The sequence below is a fragment of the Cydia fagiglandana genome, chromosome 24 (genome assembly GCF_963556715.1).
Source record: "Cydia fagiglandana chromosome 24, ilCydFagi1.1, whole genome shotgun sequence".
Taxonomy (NCBI): domain Eukaryota; kingdom Metazoa; phylum Arthropoda; class Insecta; order Lepidoptera; family Tortricidae; genus Cydia; species Cydia fagiglandana.
This window is the reverse complement of record NC_085955.1, coordinates 10,995,574-11,018,285: the sequence shown is the minus strand read 5'-3', so window position 1 is coordinate 11,018,285 and position 22,712 is coordinate 10,995,574. Positions and strand designations below refer to the sequence as shown.

At 40.6% G+C, this 22,712-nt stretch overlaps 2 protein-coding genes across 2 annotated transcripts in view; one reads left to right on the top strand and one right to left on the bottom strand.

The window, feature by feature from the left end:
- The window catches only part of LOC134676449 (translation initiation factor eIF2B subunit beta), a 31,387-nt gene extending 26,777 nt beyond the window's left edge, over window positions 1-4,610 (bottom strand). The window contains exons 1-3 of the mRNA XM_063534845.1: window positions 4,358-4,610; window positions 1,932-2,018; window positions 1,394-1,619 (exon numbers count right to left, since the gene is read on the bottom strand). Of these exons, the coding sequence (XP_063390915.1) occupies window positions 1,394-1,619; window positions 1,932-2,018; window positions 4,358-4,443 (399 nt within the window). The 5' untranslated portion in view covers window positions 4,444-4,610. The remainder of the gene's footprint in view (window positions 1-1,393; window positions 1,620-1,931; window positions 2,019-4,357) is intronic.
- Window positions 4,611-14,151: 9,541 nt separating this feature from the next.
- On the top strand, window positions 14,152-22,070 carry LOC134676367 (zinc finger protein 883-like). Its single transcript, XM_063534725.1, has 5 exons — window positions 14,152-14,239; window positions 16,291-16,397; window positions 18,314-18,497; window positions 18,844-18,960; window positions 20,600-22,070. The coding sequence occupies exons 1-5, from the start codon at window positions 14,152-14,154 to the stop codon at window positions 21,568-21,570; spliced, it is 1,467 nt and encodes a 488-aa protein (XP_063390795.1). The 3' UTR covers window positions 21,571-22,070.
- Window positions 22,071-22,712: the final 642 nt, after the last annotated feature.

Below are 22,712 nucleotides of genomic sequence, written 5' to 3'. Positions count from 1 at the left end.
CGCGCAGCACGCGCCGCGCCATGTTGGCGGCGCACGCTTACCTCGGCCACATGTTCCCGCACCGGCTCCCTGAGGTCCTCGTTCAAGGCGGTGGTGCTCCGGCGCGGCGCGGGGCGCACTAGGCGCGCGAGCGAGGCGTCGCCGTCGGCGCGCGCCTCGTCGCGCAGCGCGCGCAGCACGCGCCGCGCCATGTTGGCGGCGCACGCTTACCTCGGCCACATGTTCCCGCACCGGCTCCCTGAGGTCCTCGTTCAAGGCGGTGGTGCTCCGGCGCGGCGCGGGGCGCACTAGGCGCGCGAGCGAGGCGTCGCCGTCGGCGCGCGCCTCGTCGCGCAGCGCGCGCAGCACGCGCCGCGCCATGTTGGCGGCGCACGCTTACCTCGGCCACATGTTCCCGCACCGGCTCCCTGAGGTCCTCGTTCAAGGCGGTGGTGCTCCGGCGCGGCGCGGGGCGCACTAGGCGCGCGAGCGAGGCGTCGCCGTCGGCGCGCGCCTCGTCGCGCAGCGCGCGCAGCACGCGCCGCGCCATGTTGGCGGCGCACGCTTACCTCGGCCACATGTTCCCGCACCGGCTCCCTGAGGTCCTCGTTCAAGGCGGTGGTGCTCCGGCGCGGCGCGGGGCGCACTAGGCGCGCGAGCGAGGCGTCGCCGTCGGCGCGCGCCTCGTCGCGCAGCGCGCGCAGCACGCGCCGCGCCATGTTGGCGGCGCACGCTTACCTCGGCCACATGTTCCCGCACCGGCTCCCTGAGGTCCTCGTTCAAGGCGGTGGTGCTCCGGCGCGGCGCGGGGCGCACTAGGCGCGCGAGCGAGGCGTCGCCGTCGGCGCGCGCCTCGTCGCGCAGCGCGCGCAGCACGCGCCGCGCCATGTTGGCGGCGCACGCTTACCTCGGCCACATGTTCCCGCACCGGCTCCCTGAGGTCCTCGTTCAAGGCGGTGGTGCTCCGGCGCGGCGCGGGGCGCACTAGGCGCGCGAGCGAGGCGTCGCCGTCGGCGCGCGCCTCGTCGCGCAGCGCGCGCAGCACGCGCCGCGCCATGTTGGCGGCGCACGCTTACCTCGGCCACATGTTCCCGCACCGGCTCCCTGAGGTCCTCGTTCAAGGCGGTGGTGCTCCGGCGCGGCGCGGGGCGCACTAGGCGCGCGAGCGAGGCGTCGCCGTCGGCGCGCGCCTCGTCGCGCAGCGCGCGCAGCACGCGCCGCGCCATGTTGGCGGCGCACGCTTACCTCGGCCACATGTTCCCGCACCGGCTCCCTGAGGTCCTCGTTCAAGGCGGTGGTGCTCCGGCGCGGCGCGGGGCGCACTAGGCGCGCGAGCGAGGCGTCGCCGTCGGCGCGCGCCTCGTCGCGCAGCGCGCGCAGCACGCGCCGCGCCATGTTGGCGGCGCACGCTTACCTCGGCCACATGTTCCCGCACCGGCTCCCTGAGGTCCTCGTTCAAGGCGGTGGTGCTCCGGCGCGGCGCGGGGCGCACTAGGCGCGCGAGCGAGGCGTCGCCGTCGGCGCGCGCCTCGTCGCGCAGCGCGCGCAGCACGCGCCGCGCCATGTTGGCGGCGCACGGCGCGCCCGGTAGCGCGCCGCACACCAGCCGCCCCGCCGCGCGCACCACGCTGCACAACCCGCTGCAGGAAAACAACTAAAGATGCAGCGGATATTCGGTTACTATCCGGTATCGGCCTATCCGGTCACTATTTTAATATCCGGCCGGATACCGGATAGTGGACTGGACTTCTGGACGCCAATGTCCGATATATCCGCACCGCAGATCCAACGCCAAAGACTGATTAATCGGTCACAGACCACAGAGCAACATAGACCTACGTGCATATGCATAAAGTTCAATTTCAATTCTGACACTTCGGTGACGTGGCGTCCGAGTGACAGCTTTTGTGTTTGACACGGCATCAAAAAGGTTAAACAAGCAAGCCACTTACATGACAGTGGTGTTGTCAGATTCATTGATGATCTGCTCCAATAGAGTGACAGTGGCCAGAGCTATGTTGTTTGATCCCTCTATCTTCCTGTAATACAAGATACAAAAACATCAATGCAATCAGTACCATCTTTACCATAAGGGCACACGGGGCCCCCATCCTCAGGGGGCCCCGAAAGACAGAATGTAACAGTATATTTGATTATCCTTAATAAATAGAAGATAATAGTAGAAAAATGTTAGTTTCCAAAAGGGGTCATCCATTAATTACGTCACACCAATTTCTAGGTTTATTGACCACTCCCCCCCCCTTGTCACACTTGGTCACATTTGGCAAACCCCTCCCCCCCTAGTGTGACGTCACATTTTTTCCACGAAATCGCCAAATCGAATTAAGTAAGTACCTAAGACCTAAGTATTATTAATATTTTATCAAAATATTTTTGACGATATAAATATTAGTAATTTTATAACCCAAAACTGCTTAGGAAAGAAAATTAAACGATTAAAAACTATATTCGTTTTAAAAACTTGTTATTTAAATGTACAGCGAACTAAATAATTTAAATAAATTCTCGGTTACTGATGAAGTTAAAGTGACGTCACAAAGTTTGTGTCTCCCCCCTCCCCCATGTCACAATATGTCACATTTTCTTGACCCCCTCCCTCCCCCTAAACGTGTGACGTAATTAATGGATGACCCCAAAGGGCCCCAAATTCTTATGTGCCCTCAGGGGCCCCAGCGTAGTTTAAGACACCCTAGAATGCAATGTTTACATATGAAACTCATAATACTTTATTGTGACATTTGTGACCATGGTAATATAGACGGTGGAAAAAAAAACCGGGCAAGTGCGAGTCGGACTCGGGCACGAAGGGTTCCGGAAAAACGGAAAAGAATGCAAAAAGAAAACGGTCACCCATCCAAGTACTGACCACGCCCGACGTTGCTTAACTTTGGTCAAAAATCACGTTTGTTGTATGGGAGCCCCATTTAAATCTTTATTTTATTCTGTTTTTAGTATTTGTTGTTATAGCGGCAATAGAAATACATCATCTGTGAAAATTTCAACTGTCTAGCTATCACGGTTCATGAGATACAGCCCGGTAACAGACGGACGGACGGATGGATGGACGGACAGCGAAGTCTTAGTAATAGGGTCCCGTTTTACCCTTTGGGTACGGAACCCTAATTACTGCATTCCCATTGCCAGGGAGGTTTTGGGATTATACTGAGCAACTTTTACTATATGATCAACCCCGAAAAACGCGCATAAAAATTACCCTCCCATAGAAAATGGACCAGTCAATAGTTATTTGTTTTACAAGGGGGCAAAGTTGTTGTTTAACCGCTCGTGCTAATATTGAAACCCGAGCAAGCCAAAGATTCCAAAATTGAGCCACGAGCGTAGCAAGTGGTTCGAAAAATGGAATCTTGAGCGTTGCGAGGGTTTCAAAGCACGAGGGTTAAACAAAATTTGCCCCCGAGTGAAACACAAAATTTTTCACCACACCAACCCGAAGCAAATATTAAATGTAAAATATCAAACAAAATCAAATCCAAATTAATATTATTAAATATTTATCATCCAAAACCACCATTTAAAAGTCAATTCTACCAGCAAACATAAGAAAACAACTCAAAATTTGCATTTGATTACTTTGCCTCACATGTGAATAAAATGCAACTTTGCTATCAGTTTTTGAAGTGCAAAGTAAGCCTTTCCGAGCTGGTGTGGTGAAAATTTATTTCGCGGTTGGTCCTGATTTCGTTCGATTTTCCTGATTTCGTGGTTGGTCCCATAGTAAGTTTTTCAGTATAATCCCAAAATAAAACCACCCTGGCAACAGGAATGCAGTTATTTTTTAGCAACCCTGTAGAAGTTACACAATATTATCAACAGTTTCATATGGGCCCTGTTCAGGCAAAGCAAGGATAAACAATAATCTTAAAAAATTAAAATTAAAATCATCCGTGAAAATTCATTAAATAAAAATTTTATATCAACAATTCATTTCCACTATTCTTTATAAATTTTAGACAAAAACAAAATTACAAAATAATGTAGACTAAAAATGAATAATTAACCTGTGATGTCAAATATCATTATCTAGTCGCTCAGGAGTAAGACTTTTATACTGGTGAGGTTTAAAAAAAAATCCTTTGAACTTAACGTGTTACTTAAATCGATCTATCAGCATTTATTCAAAAACTTTTAATAAGTACTAAACTTAGTTGACCAATGATGACACTCATAGGATGATGAAAATATTAGATATCTTCAATAAATACCGGAGCATTAATTAAATGATAAAGACTTTTTATATAAAAGCTAGAAGCCGTGGGTTCGTCTATATTCTTAAAATAAACAATTTATTGCTTTAAACTGCTAAATACAGCATTTTTTCTGTATGCCACGCACGTACCCGTTTCGGACATCTGACACAAATTTCGCCACCAAATCGACGTGTTTCTCGTCAAGGTCCTGCACTACAGCATCTGAAGGCGACATTATGCACAAAATATCTGTTAAACAAAACAAATAATTGAAAAAAAATCCCTAAATGAAGTAAATATAACCTCAAAATGTAACAATGTCTTTGACAGATAACATAGATTAGAAAAGAAAGACAGGCAAAATACATAGATGGTAGGATCCTATAGACGTGCTATACGCGTACGTCCGTGAGTAGGGTTGCCAGATGGTCGGGATTTGGCGGGATTCTCCCGATTTTTAGCATGTGTTCCCGATTCCCGACAAAGTGTATACTGTCCCGAAAAACAGCTTCACGTTATAAAACAATAATTTCAAGTTCCGAACTGTCGTCGAGCGAGCGAACTGACGTAGTGCCAATAATGTAAAATGTCGTTGTTTTTTTAATACAATTATTTTAATTTTAATGTATTTTTTTCCCGACTTAAGTCCCAAAATCCCGAAAATTTTATATTGTTTCCCGATAATAGCGCCTTTCGATCTGGCAACCCTATCCGTGAGGGACAAAAAACACATACGCAATGCGACACTATGATAGGTCGAATTTATTTGTTGCCCACCATAATACATACTTTATGGTGATATTAGAGCCCGTTAAATTGAAAAAATGCCCCAGAACGAAAATACTGGCCTTACAAATGGTATTCTTGCGTCCGCACCTCATTTTATCGGTAATATCGATCATTATCGGCGGTTGAATTCAGCGAGCCAAATTGGTTTTTGCGTCCGCACGTCCTGATTCGATCGGCCAATTTAATCAGATTGTCGAAAAATTTACTAATTTGGATACGCACTTTTAAGTGGTATCCAGACAGGACTGATCTAATTGGTCGATTTGATCAGAAAAATAATTGGCGCCAATTGGAGAAGACTCACTCTCTAACAAAACGCGTCTGTCACGATCAGCACAGATACACCTCGCGTGATTTGGGCACAACCCCTAATATGGTCCACAACTAAAAATACGATCTTAGAACAAAAATATTAAAAGTGACTTTCCAACCTTCATTATATTTTGAAATATTGATCAGTGAAAAGGTGTAGTGTCAGGCGTGGCTCATTCCGCGATTTCGTCGCTTTGCTACAGGTAGCTAAAAGTACATCCGTTCCACCTCAATTTTGGGGAAAGCCATAAGCCGCGCGTGGCGCTGTCGCCACCTAGCGGCCATATCTGTGCTGATCGATGTAAAGTTCATCATCCAATGATCATGTTTGCTGATGATAGTACCTCAATTGTAAGTTTTAACGAGAATGTTGAAAAAAAAGGGCGGGAAACTTCGACCTGTGCGCGCGTGTTTTTTTTACATTTTGCAAAATTTAATTATTTTTGTGTTAATAGTGGTCATCTCAGTGTAAATAGTTCGTAAATATCATTAGTAGTTAGTTTATTATTTTTTGTATATATAAATTCATAATTTAGGTAAGTTTTATTGTACATTTTACACCGCCATGAGCGGTGACGAAGGGGAGCCGCCCGACCCAGGGGGAGGTGGTCCTCCAGTTTCTCATACAATCACGATTGAAAGTCATGCATCTGATCAAGACATGAAAGATCACAGTGTGGATACAGACAGCTCTGTATCTTCTGTGGTTAGGAAACGTAGGACAGCATCAAGGAAGATTTGTCGTCATTGCAACAAAAAAAAGCGACATAACAAAGACAAAAATAGGGATAGGGAATCTATCAAAGATGATTGTGATTGTCAGGGTTCCTCAAACAGTAATCTTAATAGTTTACAGTCTCAAGCTCCACTTACAGCCCGTGCACCTGCTCCGGCCTCGGTTCCGGCCCCGGCCTCAGCCCCAGCCGCGAATCCTGCTGATATTACCTCCTCTCAGCCCACAGTCACGGTTAGGAACCAATATATTCATACAGATTGTTCACCATACATTGTACATGTACAGAAGCAACAGGAATCTAACAATGATGGCACTTCAATGCATTCAGTTGCTTTTGGCAACTTTTTAAAGCGCAATAATTTTAGAAACATTGTAAATGGCAGTGTTAAACGCATAGGTCGCAATAGAGTCTCTATGTCCTTTTCAAAATATGAGGATGCTAACAATTTTCTGCAAGACAGCCGACTGAATGAGAATAAATATAAAGCATTTATTCCATCCTTTAATGTTATCAGAATGGGTGTAATTAAAGGTGTTCCATCTGAAATGTCGTTAGATGAGGTGAAAGATAACATTAGTGTTCCAGTAGGTTGTGGGGAAGTCCTTAAATTAAGGCGGATTAATTATAAAGTCATGGTGGATGGTTCTCCTGTATGGAAGCCATCGCAAACAGTCGTACTAACTTTTGATGGACAGGTTCTACCAAAACGAATTTTTATGTGTTACAACGCTCTTCCAGTAGATTTATATGTTTATCCAACAATTCAATGTTTCAACTGTTCCCGGTATGGCCACACACAGGTGCAGTGTAGATCTAAACCCCGATGTTACAAGTGTGGACAGAGTCACACTGGGTCCTCTTGTACTATTGAAGAGGATTGTGCTTCTTGTTGCCTATGCTCTGGCATTCACTTTGCTACAAATAAAACTCGCTGTCCAGAGTATGAAAGACAGAAAAATATCAAGCTTTCCATGGCTCAAAATGCTATTTCTTATACAGAAGCAACAAAATTGCACCCTCCTGTGACTAAACCGTATGCAGATGTGGTTATGACCACTCCAACATCTCCCCCGACCCAAATAACTAGAAATAATAGTAATCCAGGCACAACTACTCATTCATATAAAAAAACAGTCTTTCTCAAACCTCGCAGTTTGCCAAAATCCCAGAAAGGTTTTGATTTGACACTGCCTCACATAACAATTTAGTTAAAGATTACAACTTGCCATCTCCTTCTGGAAATGGTTGTGCCATTGTGCAACAATAAAACTACCAATGACCTTATATTAGAACTTATTTAACTGTTAAGTATTAATTTACATAAAAAACATTCAGAACCGTCCAACGCTGCACATTTTATTACTAGTCCTTCTCATGGATCCTCCAACAATGGCCAACAACTCCAAAATCCTTCAGTGGAATTGTCGGAGTATCAACAATAAAAAAAGTGATTTAATCCACTTAATCAAGAAGTATGACCCATTTGTTATTACCCTATCTGAAACATGGCTCAGGTCTGAGTCATGTTTCAGAATTCCTGGCTATGCATGCCTCCGCGAAGACAGGTCGGACGGGCATGGTGGTGTAGCCATCCTTGTAAAAAAATCATATCATTTCTCTCATGTTCCATTATCACCTCATAATAATGAATTTTCCATCATCTCAGCACTTGTAGATAACATTTGTATAGTTTCAGTGTACATACCTCATCCTTCGCTTACCATACTTAGTGAAGTAAGAAATATTATATCAACTCTTCCTACTCCATGTTTGATATTAGGAGATTTTAATTGTCATCACCCTGCTTGGGGGTGTTTCAACTCAAGTACTTTAGGAGAGGAAATAATAGACATAGTTGATTATTATAATTTATGTATATTGAATTCTGGTGTTCCCACACGTCGGTCTGCTCCCAATGAGAATCCTAGTGCATTAGATTTATCAATTTGTAGTTCTTCCATTTCACATTCCTTACTGTGGGAGGTACTTCCACTTTCCTACGGCAGTGATCATTTTCCAATTCTTATTTCTTTTCCTATTAAAAATAAACCAGTACTTAAAAGATCTCCACTGTTAGCATATAAACTTCAAAATGCAGATTGGGATAAGTTTCGCAAACATATGGATGAGAGGTTGAGTGAATTACCTGATGTATCTCGGGAACATTTGTTTAAAACTTCTGATGCTTTTGCTAAGTTTTTAATTGATATAGCTGATGAAGTATTTCCACGTAAGAAGTCCTCTAAATTTAATATTCCCAGTCCTCCATGGTGGGATTCTGAATGTTCAGAAGCTGTTAAAAAGAGAAAACAGAGTGAGTTGACGTATAATAATAATATGAGCGAAGAGAATTTTAATTCCTTATTAGTTACATTAAAAGAAACAAAACAGTTTTTGAAGAAGAAGAAAGTTAACAGTTGGAGAGCCTTTTGTGCATCTTTGAGTCCCAGTACTCACCCGTCAGAAGTTTGGAGAAAAGTTAGAATGTTTAGAGGAGCTTTTGTAGAAAATAACGCCATCAATCTTGAGCCTCCAGTAGCTGAGAAATTTTTAGATAAATTAGCTCCCCCATTTGTCCCATTCCCTGTGTGTCCTGAATCGGCTTCCCCGTCCAATAATGATAACGTGCAGCGTTTTAATAGTCCATTTTCGTTACTGGAGCTAAAGAACGTTTTATCATATGTTATTGATTCTGCACCAGGATGCGATGGTATTCCATATTCATTTTTGAAACATTCTAGTGAAAAGGTTATAGGTTACTTTCTTAATATTATCAACGGGATTTTTATGACAGGTGACATTCCACCAAATTGGAAAATACAGTTGGTGTTACCATTTCTCAAACCGAATAAACCCCGTAATGATTCAAATTCTTATCGTCCAATTGCGTTATCTCCTGTTTTAATTAAGATTTTAGAACATTTAGTTAAAAATAGGTTGGAGTGGTTTATTGAGAGTAAGAAATTATTACCCGATATTCAATATGGTTTTCGCAAAAGCCGAAGCACTTTAGACTGTGTGGGTTTGTTAGTTTCTGATATTCTTTCAGCCTTCTCGAAACGGGAATATGTAGTAGCTTGTTTTATAGATATCAATTCGGCCTATGATAATGTAAATATACCAATTCTTGTAAATAAGTTGTTCCTCTTGGGAGTTCCTGAACGCTTGTGTAATATTATTGCTGCTATGTTTTATGAACGGACGATTAGGTTAGATTTAGGTGATAAAGTATTTCACAGAACAGTTTGGAAAGGACTACCACAGGGTTCTGTTCTAAGCCCGTTGCTTTTTAATGTATATACTTACGACCTTAGTTCTAATTTGCCAGATTATATATCAATTTTACAATATGCCGATGACATAGTGCTCTATTCTAGAAATGGATCCGTACAAAAGGCCTGCGAACTTATAAATGCTAGTTTGAAGGAACTAAATGTATATTTAAATAATAATGGGTTAGACCTCTCAGTTCCGAAAACCGCAGCAATTATATTTTCTCCAAGGAAAAAAACGGTTGATGAAAGTTTATCATATGGTGGATCTACAATTTCCTTTCGTCAAGAAGTCAAGTATTTAGGAATGGTTTTGGACTACAATTTGTCAGCCAAGGGTCATTGTAATTATGTTAAAGGTAGATGTGAACGCTCATTAAACATATTGAGATGCTTGGCTGGTGTATGGTGGGGCAGCCATCCTTTCTACTTGAAGCTTATTTATAATGCAGTTATAAGAAGCGTGGTTGATTATGGTTCATTTCTTTTAACACCAGGTACAGAAGATGCCTTTAAAGTATTCAATGTTATACAAAATAAGTCACTAAGGACTATCCTTGGTGCTATGCGAACCAGTCCGGCTAATGCCATGCAAGTGGAGTGCGTTGACCCTCCTGCACATTTGAGACGTCAATTTTTATCCGACAGATTCATTTTCAGGACTATGCAATTTTCGGTACATCCTCTTATCACAAAATTATTGACTCTTTATGATCATATATGCAGTCGTCTCCATATTGGCGTAATAGAACTCCTCCTTGTATAATTAATAGCTACCTTAAATTTTTGTCTATATCTTCTCCCACTGTCAGACATATTAACCTTCCTATATACGAGAAAGATTTTGACTCTCTGATTATTTCTCCGCAAATTTTTCTAGACTCCAATATTTCTAAGGATATAATAATTGCTCAACCTGTATTTAACAACTTAGTGGGAGAAAATTGGTCTGGTTGGCATCACATGTACACAGATGCATCAAAACTTTCTACAAATAGTTGTGTAGGGGTTGGTGTATTTCATCACCAGTATAATGTTGTACAAAAAATTAAACTCCCTCCAGAATCTTCGGTATTTACTGGAGAACTATTTGGTATTTATAAAGCTGTTGAGTATGTTTGCATGTTCAATTTAAATAAATGTGTAATTTTTACCGACTCTAAAAGTTGTCTCCAAATTCTTTTAAAATCTCCTTTCAAAATGACAAACAGTTACCCTTTGTTATATGAAATCCGAGACCTCTTGTTAAAATGCGAAAAGAAAGGGTTTACTATAAATTTTGTATGGGTGCCAAGTCATTGTGGTATTTCCGGAAATGAGAAAGCTGATCGTCTGGCCGTAGATGCTGTTCCATATAAGAATTATTGCCATGATCTTCTGTTGCTCCCCAAAAGATATCTCAGGTTAGCCTGGGAGTTCTTTTGGTTTTGGAGCAGCTTAGAATCTGGAAGTTATTATCTTAAGATTCAAAACGACATCCCTATAAAGCCGTGGTTTTACAATAAAAACTTCAATAGACGCGAAATATCATGTTTAACACGCATGAGACTAGGCCATACAAGTGCTCCTTCTGATCTTGCTAGATTTAAATTTATTGATGATCCTAAATGTGACTGTGGTGCTGAGGTGGCTGATATTAACCATATATTCTTTTCTTGTCCCTTGTACGATCGTACTGTTTTCATGGAAACTTTACAATCTAAACATATTCCCTTTCCTACAGACATCCCTTCCTTGCTTATTAATCAAGATTTATATAACATCTTAGCATGGTTCATCTCTCATAATAATATAAAAGTATAGTATTAAGTATATTTATAATTATCACATTGTATTCTTATACCTGACCTGACCACTTTTTCCAAATTCCGTTCCTTTATTCCTTTCCGCGTTTAATTTCCTGCCCTTTTACTTGACGTTGGCTACGGGCAACACCGCCCTCAAGCCCATATAAAAAAAAAAAAAAAAAAACGAGAATGTTAACTATGAACAAGATATAAATTCAGTTTTAAATGAAATGATAAGATGGCTCAATAACAGTAATTTAATTATTAATTTAAACAAAACCAATATCATGCACTTTCACCAACGAAAAACGGTTCTTAATATAAATATTAAATATGATAATAATACAATAGAGAGAGTAGCTGTAACAAAATTTTTAGGGCTTATGATTGATGATCAACTCACATGGAAAAACCATATAGAATATATATGTAAAAAAATAAACAAATCAGCATTTGCACTACAAAAACTTGCAAAAGTAGTTGATAATAATGCACTAATAACTGCATATCATGGCCTTGTAGCCTCTATATTACGATATGGTGTTATTTTTTGGGGGAACTCAGTCAATAGAGAAGCTGTTTTCAAAGCCCAAAAAAGATGCGTACGGGCCATTTGTGGAATCAATATGAGGGATAGCTGTGTTCCATTCTTTAGATCTTTTAAAATCCTAACGTTTCCAGCACTATACATATATGAACTAGCAAATTTTATAAAAAACAATTCACACCTATTCAAATTGATATCTCAACAACGCAAGCTTCCTCTACGTGTACAATATCTTAACAACATCTGCAATAATCAACACAACACAGCTTTCTTAGGTAAGAGTATACTAGGTATGGCTCCAAAAATTTTCAATAAAATCCCAAACTATATAAAGTGCCTGAAACCTGACCAGTTTAAAATAGAACTAAAAACATACTTAATTAACAAATGCTATTACTCAGTAAGTGAATTTCTTGCAGACACCTGAAACAATTATAACTTGTCCATTTTAGTAAACACCCTGTATAATAGTAGTTTAAGTTATTTAGTTTTTGATTGTAATTGTGTGATTTCAGAAATTTTATTATTTTATTTGGAAGTTAAATAATATAATATTCTATTCTCAATGTTTATTGCCGTAATATTACTAATAGACATAGCTATTGTTTAAATGTAATAATTTATGGTAAACATACTCGTAATGAGTCACCATTATTTTAAGTTTAATATTTGTACGCCAATAGGCAAAACACAGAGCTCTATTTATTATTCTATATATAAGACCTTAACTGTACCTGTGTTCCACAAATAAATTTTTACTTTACTTTACTTTACTTTACTTATCGTAACAGACGCGTTTTGTTAGAGAGTGAGTCTTCTGTACTATTGTTTATTCTGTGACAATGTGCTATTACGTGAAAGCTCCTCCATATAAAAATTAACTGTCATAGGGACCTATTAGGGAGTATAGGGACCATCATGCGAAGCGAAAGGTATAGTTAGACCAAGATATGTCTGCAACGATTTTGATAGCACACACAGTGCAAGTGTTATTTATATATTTTTATACGTCTAAATTTCATAGAAGTCTTACGTTTAAAATAACACTTGCACTGTTTAAAATAACACTAATAACATTAATAGATAAAATTTATATTCAACCACAACTTGTGACACAAATAATGGGGTTGGCCAACCGTTGGCTACCATCAAAGGTTTGCATAGATGGCGCCATACTATTCTGTTTAGGTCCTAAACAGAATCGCAATTAAGACATTGTGGTAAGGCCCCAGGTCTTCAGGCTCCAATTTCACCACGGCGACAATTGTCAGTGACATATGTCGACCGACAATTGTCAAGCGACAGGTGACATATTACAATTTTATAAAATATTTTCTATAGAAATACTTACAAACATGACAGGCATTTTGCTACAATTGTACATTACAATTATGTTGTGAAACAAGAATTATTTTTTCTAGTCGACATATTTGTAGAATTGTCGGTGAACCTTGACAGGAAATGAGTTATATGTCGGAATTTCGTTACAATTGGAGTATTTCTTGTGACAATTGTCATAAACTTAGCAAGATAAATATCTGTTTTTTTCCGATATAATAAACTTTTTTTTAATAATTTAATGATGGTGGCAAACAGGAATACGGCCCGCCCGATGGTAAGCGGTAAACGTAGCCCATGGATGCCTGTGACGTCAGCAACAGTGATGTTTTACAATTGTCGCACCTGTCACCCTGGTGAAATCGGGGCCAGCTGTCGTGGCTGATGTTGGTTCAAATCTGCCCACCGCCACAGGAGGGATATCACTTAGTACATATGTGACATCTATTTCAGTTCAGCTCTAATTAATTTTATTTACTCTTCGTCTGTATGTTCCGCCTCATGATTTCGCAACTGACGTTTATGTCTGCATTTGTAGTCGCAGTAGTTGCATTTAAAGGGTTTTTCACCTGTATGTGTCATCTCATGAGACCGCATGTTTCCTTTCTGACGGCACTGGTAGTCGCAGTACGTACACTTGTACGGCTTCTCGCCTGTGTGGATCAAGAGATGATGATCTAACGCAGTTTGCGTACAACACTTTTTATCGCATTGATCACATTTGAATGGCGTTTTACCAGTGTGTGTCATCTCGTGAATTCGTAAATGTCCTTTGACTCGACTCCTGTGGTCACAGTAGCTACACTGGAAAGGCTTGTCGCCAGTGTGAATCATCAGGTGAGACAGTATACCTGATTTCTTTTTACACTTGTAGCCACAGTGGCTGCACCTGTATGGTTTTTCACCGGTGCGTATAATCAGGTGAGCTTGTAACTCTTTTATGTTTATTTCATCATCAGATGTGTAGTCAAGAAACTGCTTGTTACTAGAGTGTTTCATTCCACTTCGTAGATTTATTTGGCGATCACTCGCATATTCCTTATCTCTGTATTTAGGTTTTTCGTTTTCCAACCCATAATCTTTTCCGGTCAAATTATGTAAAGGTGAGTGAATATGTACGTGTTTCTTCAAAACCGACTTGTTCCTTAACCGTTTGCCACAATGGTGACATTGAAAGATTGTGGTGACATTGGGTGTGGGTGCGGGCTCGATGGTGCGCAGCTTGTACGTGCGGCGCCCGGCCCAGCAGGTGCGTCGCTCCGCGTCCATCAGCAGGCGCTCCAGCCTGACCGAGCACGAGCGACCCCAACCCGTCGACCTGCCCCCCGACACCGCAGCAGAGGAGAAGAGACTGGATGCTGCAACATAAATGGATATTTGTAATATGAGATCCAAAATACCAACCTATTAAACGTGTAGCATTGGCGGGCGTTACATATTTCTCAAATTAAGCAACAAAATTTTTTGAAATTTAATTCTAGACATCAGACCTGGTCATTTTCGTGTGAAATAAAATAAGGAGTATAAAGAATAAACTGCAATAAATGTCATATACTAAGAAAAAGTAACCAAGGCCTGCAGGTGCCTGCCACAATTGCAGAGGTCGCTGGTTCGATTCCAGCCTGGGGCACTGGAGGCCTTCGTCACTTTTTCTTAGTATATGACATTTATTTCAGTCTAATTTATATAGTAGTGTTCCTACTTGAAATAAACACAAATTAAAATATTTTCTGAAAATGATTTAATTTCATTATACCAAGTGCTTTGAATAAATCTGGAAATGAGAAGGCAGGCGAGATGGCTAAGGTTAGAGGTGGAATAGATGGTAGCACGTTAACATGCCTGCCAAGACTCGGCAAGCATCAGGGATGCCGTTATGCGTTAGAGAGTGCAAGCGATATTGCTTTCTCATTCCACCGCCGCATGCAAACATATGTAGAGTCTGTGCATAAAGAGAAGAGTCGTAGAATGTATTGAATCCCATACATTTCACGACTCTTCTCTTCCACACAGACTTTAAACGTAGCAAAATAGAGCGTAATATAATAGGTTAGTGTAATCTCTACAGCTATACGTGCTGGGTTATCTATCTACATATATATATGCAAGTGTCCTGACTGACTGATTAATCAATGCAGAGCCGAAACTACAAAAGACAGAAAGTTGTAGTAACAAACAGTAATTTCAGCGTTTTATAAAATTCATCCTCTAACAGGGTTAAAATGGGGTTCAGAGTTTGAATCCATTACAAATGCTTTGAACTTTAACCCCTCAAGAAAGAAGGGGAAGTTCGTCTTGGGGTGTAAATTTCATTTTAAGCTAGGAACTTGAACTTTATGCAAAAAAATAGTATTAAAATAAAAAAAAACATGAAAACGAATTTAAGCATTTTTGAAAATTCATCCCCAAGGTGGTGCGAAAGGGGTTGAAAGTTTGTATGAAGATCAGATATTTTATCAGTGCGGAACTTGAATTCTTTGTATAAGGGTGTACCTATTATTAGAACACAAGAAAAGTAATTTCAGCAATCAACATCAAAATCCACTTGACTTAAAACTTCATACAACTTGCTAAAAAAGAAAAGTAATTTCAACATTGCTTGGATTTGAAAATTATAGGTACTATACTTAGTTTTTTTAGCATTAGAAATTAGGTAAACAATCTTGATGTGTCTTTTAATTGAAAAACACATTTTAAAAATAAGTTACGGCAAATATGTAACAATTATGAATCTAATACGATCATTTATATTCTTCTGCTTTCATATGTAATCGCTTTTGGATTTCAAAAGCGTTTTTCAATTAAGACATGTCAAGATCGCTTACCTTCTTGCAAGTTCTTTCTAATGCTAAAAAAAACGAACAGATGTAAAATGTTGAAGATTCCACGCGGACGAAGTCGCGGGCAACAGCTAGTATTCTATAAACCCAGTAAACCCACGCAGTTCCGCCTGTGGCTGCACTCGCGGGTTCCTTCGCCCGTGCCGGCGACATGCTGCCAGTATCAGCGCCACTTGACATTCTCTCACAATGGCCGCGTCACAACTCTTACGCAAAAGTTATATTATTATACATGGCTCTTACTCACCAATACGCATGATACTGATGATGTTTATGAGTGTTTATGTAACAAGAAAAATTGTAAAATAAACAACCACGCTTTTTGTACAAATGCCTTTTGTTTTTTTTTTTTTGCTGTCACTGTCAACGTCTAGTATTTTTAGCCGTAACAGACAGGCGTACCGGACCGTGATCTTGGTCTGGTTGGATCGTGTGTAAGGTCTCCCGCACGTCCGTTAAGGATACAGCTATAAGTCAGAGCGAGAAATAGATATTTCGATCGGACCAAACTCGCGGTCATGCACGTCCATAGGCTTGAAAGGTCGCAAGCGCAACGCATTCGCAACGGTTCTTGCAAAAATAACATATTAAGGGGTATCCAGACGGGACTGACGAAATCAGTTGATTTGTCCAGGAAAATAATTGGTCAATCTCATCTAGCGTCCACACGTACACAAATTAAATCACCAATTTGCATTCTACTATGAAAAGTGGCATTTTTCTGTCCGCACCTGCCGACCCTGTTCGATCGGAGAATTTCATCAAATTGGCGAAAAATTGTTTCGTCTGGATATAACTTTATAATCTGCCGTTGTCTAAGGGCTCCTCTACACGATGGGCCAACGCCGGCCACTCCAAGGGACGCATTTATGCGTTAGAGGGAGCAAGTGATATTGCTATCTTATTCTACCGCATAGCTGCGTCCCTTGGAGTGGCCGGCGCTGGCCTATCGTGTAGAGGAGCCATAACCTGTATACCTGTGGTGAACGAAACTGTCAAATTGAATTTGACAATACAATTGCCATTTTTTGCCGAATTTGTTCGCGAATCATGTCTAATCGATAGTTTACTTCCCTTTATTATCTAACTATAATACATTACTAGCGACCCGCCCCAGCTTCGCACGGGTTAACAAATTATTCCCCTGAACCTTCCTCAAGACAAGAATCACTCTATAGGTGAAAACCGCATTTAAATCCGTTCAGTAGTTTTTGAGTTTATCGCGAACAAACATAACAACTCACAGACAGACGCGGCGGGGGACTTTGTTTTATAAGGTGTAGTGATACTTTTAATTTATTTATTTAGAAATTTAATTCAGGCAACAAGGCCCATATTACAAATACCTTACAGACTAACATACATATGTATTTTATAAACTTAAAACTAAACACTATTTAGACGACAAAACGGCGTGGCTCCGTTGCATTAAATTTATACATTACTATCCGACCATTGATAAGTGAACACAACAAATGTTGTCTACAATATTGTGTTCCTTTTATAAGGACAGCTGGTAGGCCTGTCTATAGTTCGTTTTTTTTAGCATTAGAAATAAGGTAAACAATCTTGATGTGTCTTTTAATTGAAAAACACATTTAAAAAATAAGTTTAATTAATTAAATTAAATTTAGTCAATTAATAGACATGCCAAAATCGCTTACCTTCTTCCAAGTTCTTTCTAATGCTAAAAAAAACGAACTATACATATTGTGTTCCTTTTATAAGGACAGTTAGTAGGCCTCTCTACAATATCGTGTTCCTTTTATAAGGACAGTTAGTAGGCCTGTCTACATATCGTGTTCCTTTTATAAGGACAGTTAGTAGGCCTGTCTACATATTGTGTTCCTTTAATAAGGACAGTTAGTAGGACTCTTTAATATCGTGTTCCTTTTATAAGGGCAGTTAGTAGGCCTCCCTACAATATCGTGTTCCTTTTATAAGGACAGTTAGTAGGCCTGTCTACATATCGTGTTCCTTTTATAAGGACAGTTAGTAGGCCTGTCTACATATTGTGTTCCTTTAATAAGGACAGTTAGTAGGACTCTTTAATATCGTGTTCCTTTTATAAGGGCAATTAGTAGGCCTCCCTACAATATCGTGTTCCTTTTATAAGGGCAGTTAGTAGGCCTCCCTACAATATCGTGTTCCTTTTATAAGGGCAGTTAGTAGGCCTCCCTACAATATCGTGTTCCTTTTATAAGGACAGTTAGTAGGCCTGTCTACATATTGTGTTCCTTTTGTAAGGACAGTTAGTAGGCCTGTCGACTATGGCTTGCAATAACACAAACATCATCATCATATATTTAAGAGTATGACTCTTGTCGGTGGAGCAATTTCCATGTTTGGCGGTACTGCCTTCTCTTTCTTCTCTGCCACAGCCTGATACAACACGACATTGATCTTTTCCTTTATTTGATTCATGTACGTTTTCCTTGGTCTTCCCTTCTTCCCAAACACAACATAAACACCCAAATAATTATTTATATTTTAATATAAGGACATTGTTACACAATTCCATAGTTGAACCCGGATCGCAAGCCGCTATAATGGAGGCAAGTGGTGTGTCCGTGGAGTTTGTCCGGGTGAAGGAAGAGCCTGTGTGGGAGCATAGTCCAGACGAGCTGACGGGACCCTCGGAGCATGCTGTATTGCTGCCTGAACAGAGTGAGTTACCGCATAAAGCAATGTATATGGTCATTAGATTGTATGATGTAAAGTGGTGTGCGGCTCGCGTTTATACTGAGTTTATCGCATAAAACAACTGCGCACTTAAATGTATAAAATAGATAGTAGATCGGATCTCTTCGCAGGGTCACTATAGTTCGTTTTTTTTAGCATTAGAAAAACTTGAAAGAAGGTAAGCAATCTTGACATGTCTTTTAATTGAAAAAGCTTTTTTTAAAATCAATAACTATTACTTATAAAGGCAGAAGACTATAAATGATCGTATTAGATTCATAATTGTTATCAGCCATGTATATGTATTACAACTAACATATTTCCCTTACAGTAAAAATCGAAATTGAATTTGAAGAGCAAAGACCACTGCGTGTGAAGGAAGAGTTGTGTGAAACCAAACCTGTGGAGGCGCCGGCAGTGAAGCTTGAAGTGACTCCTGAACTTTCCGGTGAGTAGGTGTTAGCATAGAGAAAAATATACGTAGATTGCTCACTTCATACATCAGTATACAATACACCGACCGGAAAGTCTTATGCACAACAACATAAGACTTTCCGGTTGGTGCTACATCTATTGTCACTTGGGGGTTGTGCACAAATCACGCGAGGTGTTTTCGGCTACTTTTTGACCCCCCCTCTCCCTTGGTGATATTTGGTAAGGTTTTTGGCTACCCCCCCTGCCCCACACAACCTCACGTGTATTTTTTTGAAATTTTTTCAGTCGGTTTAATTTTAAGATAAATAATATTGTATATAGAGAATTTCTTGTTTATTTTTCTATTTTCGATAAATTGACTCGCTATTTTGAAGTACAGAGTGAAGATTTATGTTTAATGCAACTGAGAAAAAGTATCTAGGTAGTCATGTAGTAGGAATTTTTTCTTAGTTTCGTTCACTGTAGAAAAATACACGTGAGGTCTCCTTATACCCCCCCTCCCCCAACGTGGTCTATCGTGATTTTTTCGTGATCCCCCTCCCCCTATCGAACCTCGCGTGATTTGTGCACAAGCTCTAAGACACTTGCAGTACTACTACTGCTACTTAGCAGTGCTGATAATTCCGCTACTCGATGCTAGATGTCGACTATGAAAAGTCTCTCTGGTTCCAAAACTGATGTACGGGGTGACCATTGGTGCACCTTATATCATTGCTAAAAACTTAAAAAATGTAAGTAAACAGTTTGCACGAGGGCAATGGTATGTGTAGGCGGGTGAAACAATTTTTTCTTGTCACTAGTTACCATGGTTACGGTCTCCTGTGGGTCACTCTTAATAATACTAGTTTTTTCGTACTTAAATCAACCAAACTTGATTTTTTTGGTAGTTATAAGGCCTTTCCATAATGGGACATATACTAAGCACATTTATAGATCTTGGTATTCTAGTACAGCGTTCTTCTAACAAACTATGCTACTATTGTCTCCTGACTGATGAGAGTGATGAGACAGAATAACAAGAAGAAATATAGTTGGTCAAGCAAATCTTGTCAGTAGAAAAAGGCGGCAAATTTAAAAATTGTAGGCGCCTTCTTCTACTGACAAGATCGCGGAAGGTTGTCGTCCCATAGATAATTTGAATTTCGCGCCTTTTTCTACTGACTAGATTTGCTTGTCCAAGTATAGTTGATCGACCCAGGCCCACATCCATGGTAGAAATTTCAACTTCAACATTTATTCAGCAAATAGGCCACAAGAGCACTTTTACACGTCAACATTGTATATACAAGAAAAAAATAACATCAACATTTATAAAACACAGCTAACTGCAATTACCAATTCAAACTGACGTATTCCAATTACTTAGAGATGTCTAAGGTTTCTTACTGTCGAAATACATTAAAATAAACTATAATATTTACATAAAAAAACACAGATACATAAAAAATAAAAATCGGAATTGACGAAATAGTGGTCATATGGCTCCTCTACACGATGGGCCAACGCCGGCCACTCCAAGGGACGCATTTATGCGTTAGAGGGAGCAAGTGATATTGCTATCTCTTTCTACCGCATGGCTGCGTCCCTTGGAGTGGCCGGCGCTGGCCCATCGTGTAGAGGAGCCATTACGTATAAACAACAATGTGTTGCAGGTATAAACCAACCAGTTGTCATCAAACGGGAGCCCGAACCCCCAGAGGCAGTAGGATCGCCGCCCACCAGCCCTCCGGACGAATCAGAAGTCGCGAGCGCCGGAGCGGCTGGCGACCGACAGACGGACGACATTAAAGACCGACAAACAGGGACCTACGTTTGCGACACCTGCGGCAACACATACCAACAAATACACTACCTAATCCAGCACATTCAAAGAAAAGCTTGCAGTCACACTGCAGAGAAATCCTACTCCTGCGATACATGCGGAAACAGATTCGCAACCAGATCTAGTTTGAACCAACATAGGCACACACACGCCAGTACAAAGCCGTATTCGTGTGAAACTTGTGGGAAACAGTTTACTATGTTAAGTTATTTAAAAGCTCATGAACGAAGGCACGTCGGTGAAAAACCATACAGTTGCGATATATGCCAAAAAGCTTTCGCGAAAGTGAGTGATGTGGAAAAGCATAAACGTATCCATACAGGCGATAAGCCGTACTTCTGTGAGGATTGTAATAAGAAGTTCTCGCATTTGAGTGATTTAAATAAACATAAACGAACTCACACTGGAGAGAGACCATACTCATGCGACGTTTGTAATAAGAAGTTTAAGATTTCAACTCATTTAAATACACATAAGCGAATCCATACTGGTAATAAACCGTATACATGTGACTCGTGTAACAAGCAGTTTTACGATGAGGCCTCTTTAAGTATGCATAAACGGGTTCACACTGGGGAAAAACCATTCTCGTGCGATATATGTGAAAAGGAATTTACGCGCAACAGCAGTTTAATCACTCATAGACGAATTCATACGCATGTGTTTTTTTGCGAAATATGTAAAAAGAATTTCAAGCAATTAGCTAATTTAAAGAAACATTCTAAAAGACATTCTCGAGAAAAGGCAACTAAACTAAAAGGTAGTAAAAAGGCATCTCCTGAAGTTATAGAAATCATATAGATAGTTGGACAAAAAAACAAAACATATATATAAATATGTTATTGTTAATTACATAGTCCTATGTCCAGCGGTGGACTGAAAGGGGCTGATGATGATGATGATGAATAGTTAAATTGACGTAGACATTATTTAACGGAGGAATTGCGTCGAATAACAGTTGCAGAGAAAACCTGCGTGTCAAGGTTTAACACATGAACACAGAACCGAAAGACGAACAGTTAAAGTGAACATTTTTAGAATTATAGTTATTTTGTTTTTATTTCTCATCTTTTCGTCTGTGTTTGATAAGAATCTTGGCTGTTCTGCTTTATACGGCACGAGTGCATTGGACCCATGATTTATGACCACCAACCACACCACAGGGCGGACACGCCATACATCAAAAATCATTTGCGTTTATATGTGTGCGCGGCACGTCTGTACAGGCGTCATTGTGTATGTGTAAGTCGCTTTACTGAGAGGACGCTAGAAGTCCGCCAGATTCATGTCGCGGCCAGTCGCGGCGCGAGGTGATATGCGAGTCGGGCGGGGCGGTGCGTGGCCGTTCTGTATGATAATACTTAGGGCCAGTTGCACCAACCACATTTGACAGACCGATCAACGTCAGCCGGCGCGCCCCGGCACTTTACTATGAAACCTTCCATACATAAAAATTTTGCGAACTCTTTAACGATACGAACAGTTTGGTGCAACTGGCCCTTATTCTGTGACCACATATGGAAGGTTAAGGTGTTACCTAATTGACATCTGAATTCTTTTATCCTAACGTAATTCAAGACCAAAAAATAATAAACCATTACGCATTAATGTAAATGACCGTTTGTTTCTTGATACACAATAAAAAAAGGTAAGACAATGTTGCCACTGCAATAATTTGTTGGTTAAATAGTAAATTCATTTTGATAAATAATCAGGCTAAGATAATTTATTTATTAGTAATTTTACTCCTACGATTCAAAAAAGCACTTTTATTTACTTATTTTTACATAAATACAAGACGCGCTAGTAAAAAAGTGGTCACATTTTCAACTTTTATCGGTCTTGAATCACGTTTTGCAGTTTAAAATATTTATTTCTTTCCTTGTGATATTAAGTAATTTAAACTCGCATATTGATTTATGTTGAGAGTACTTTATAAGTAG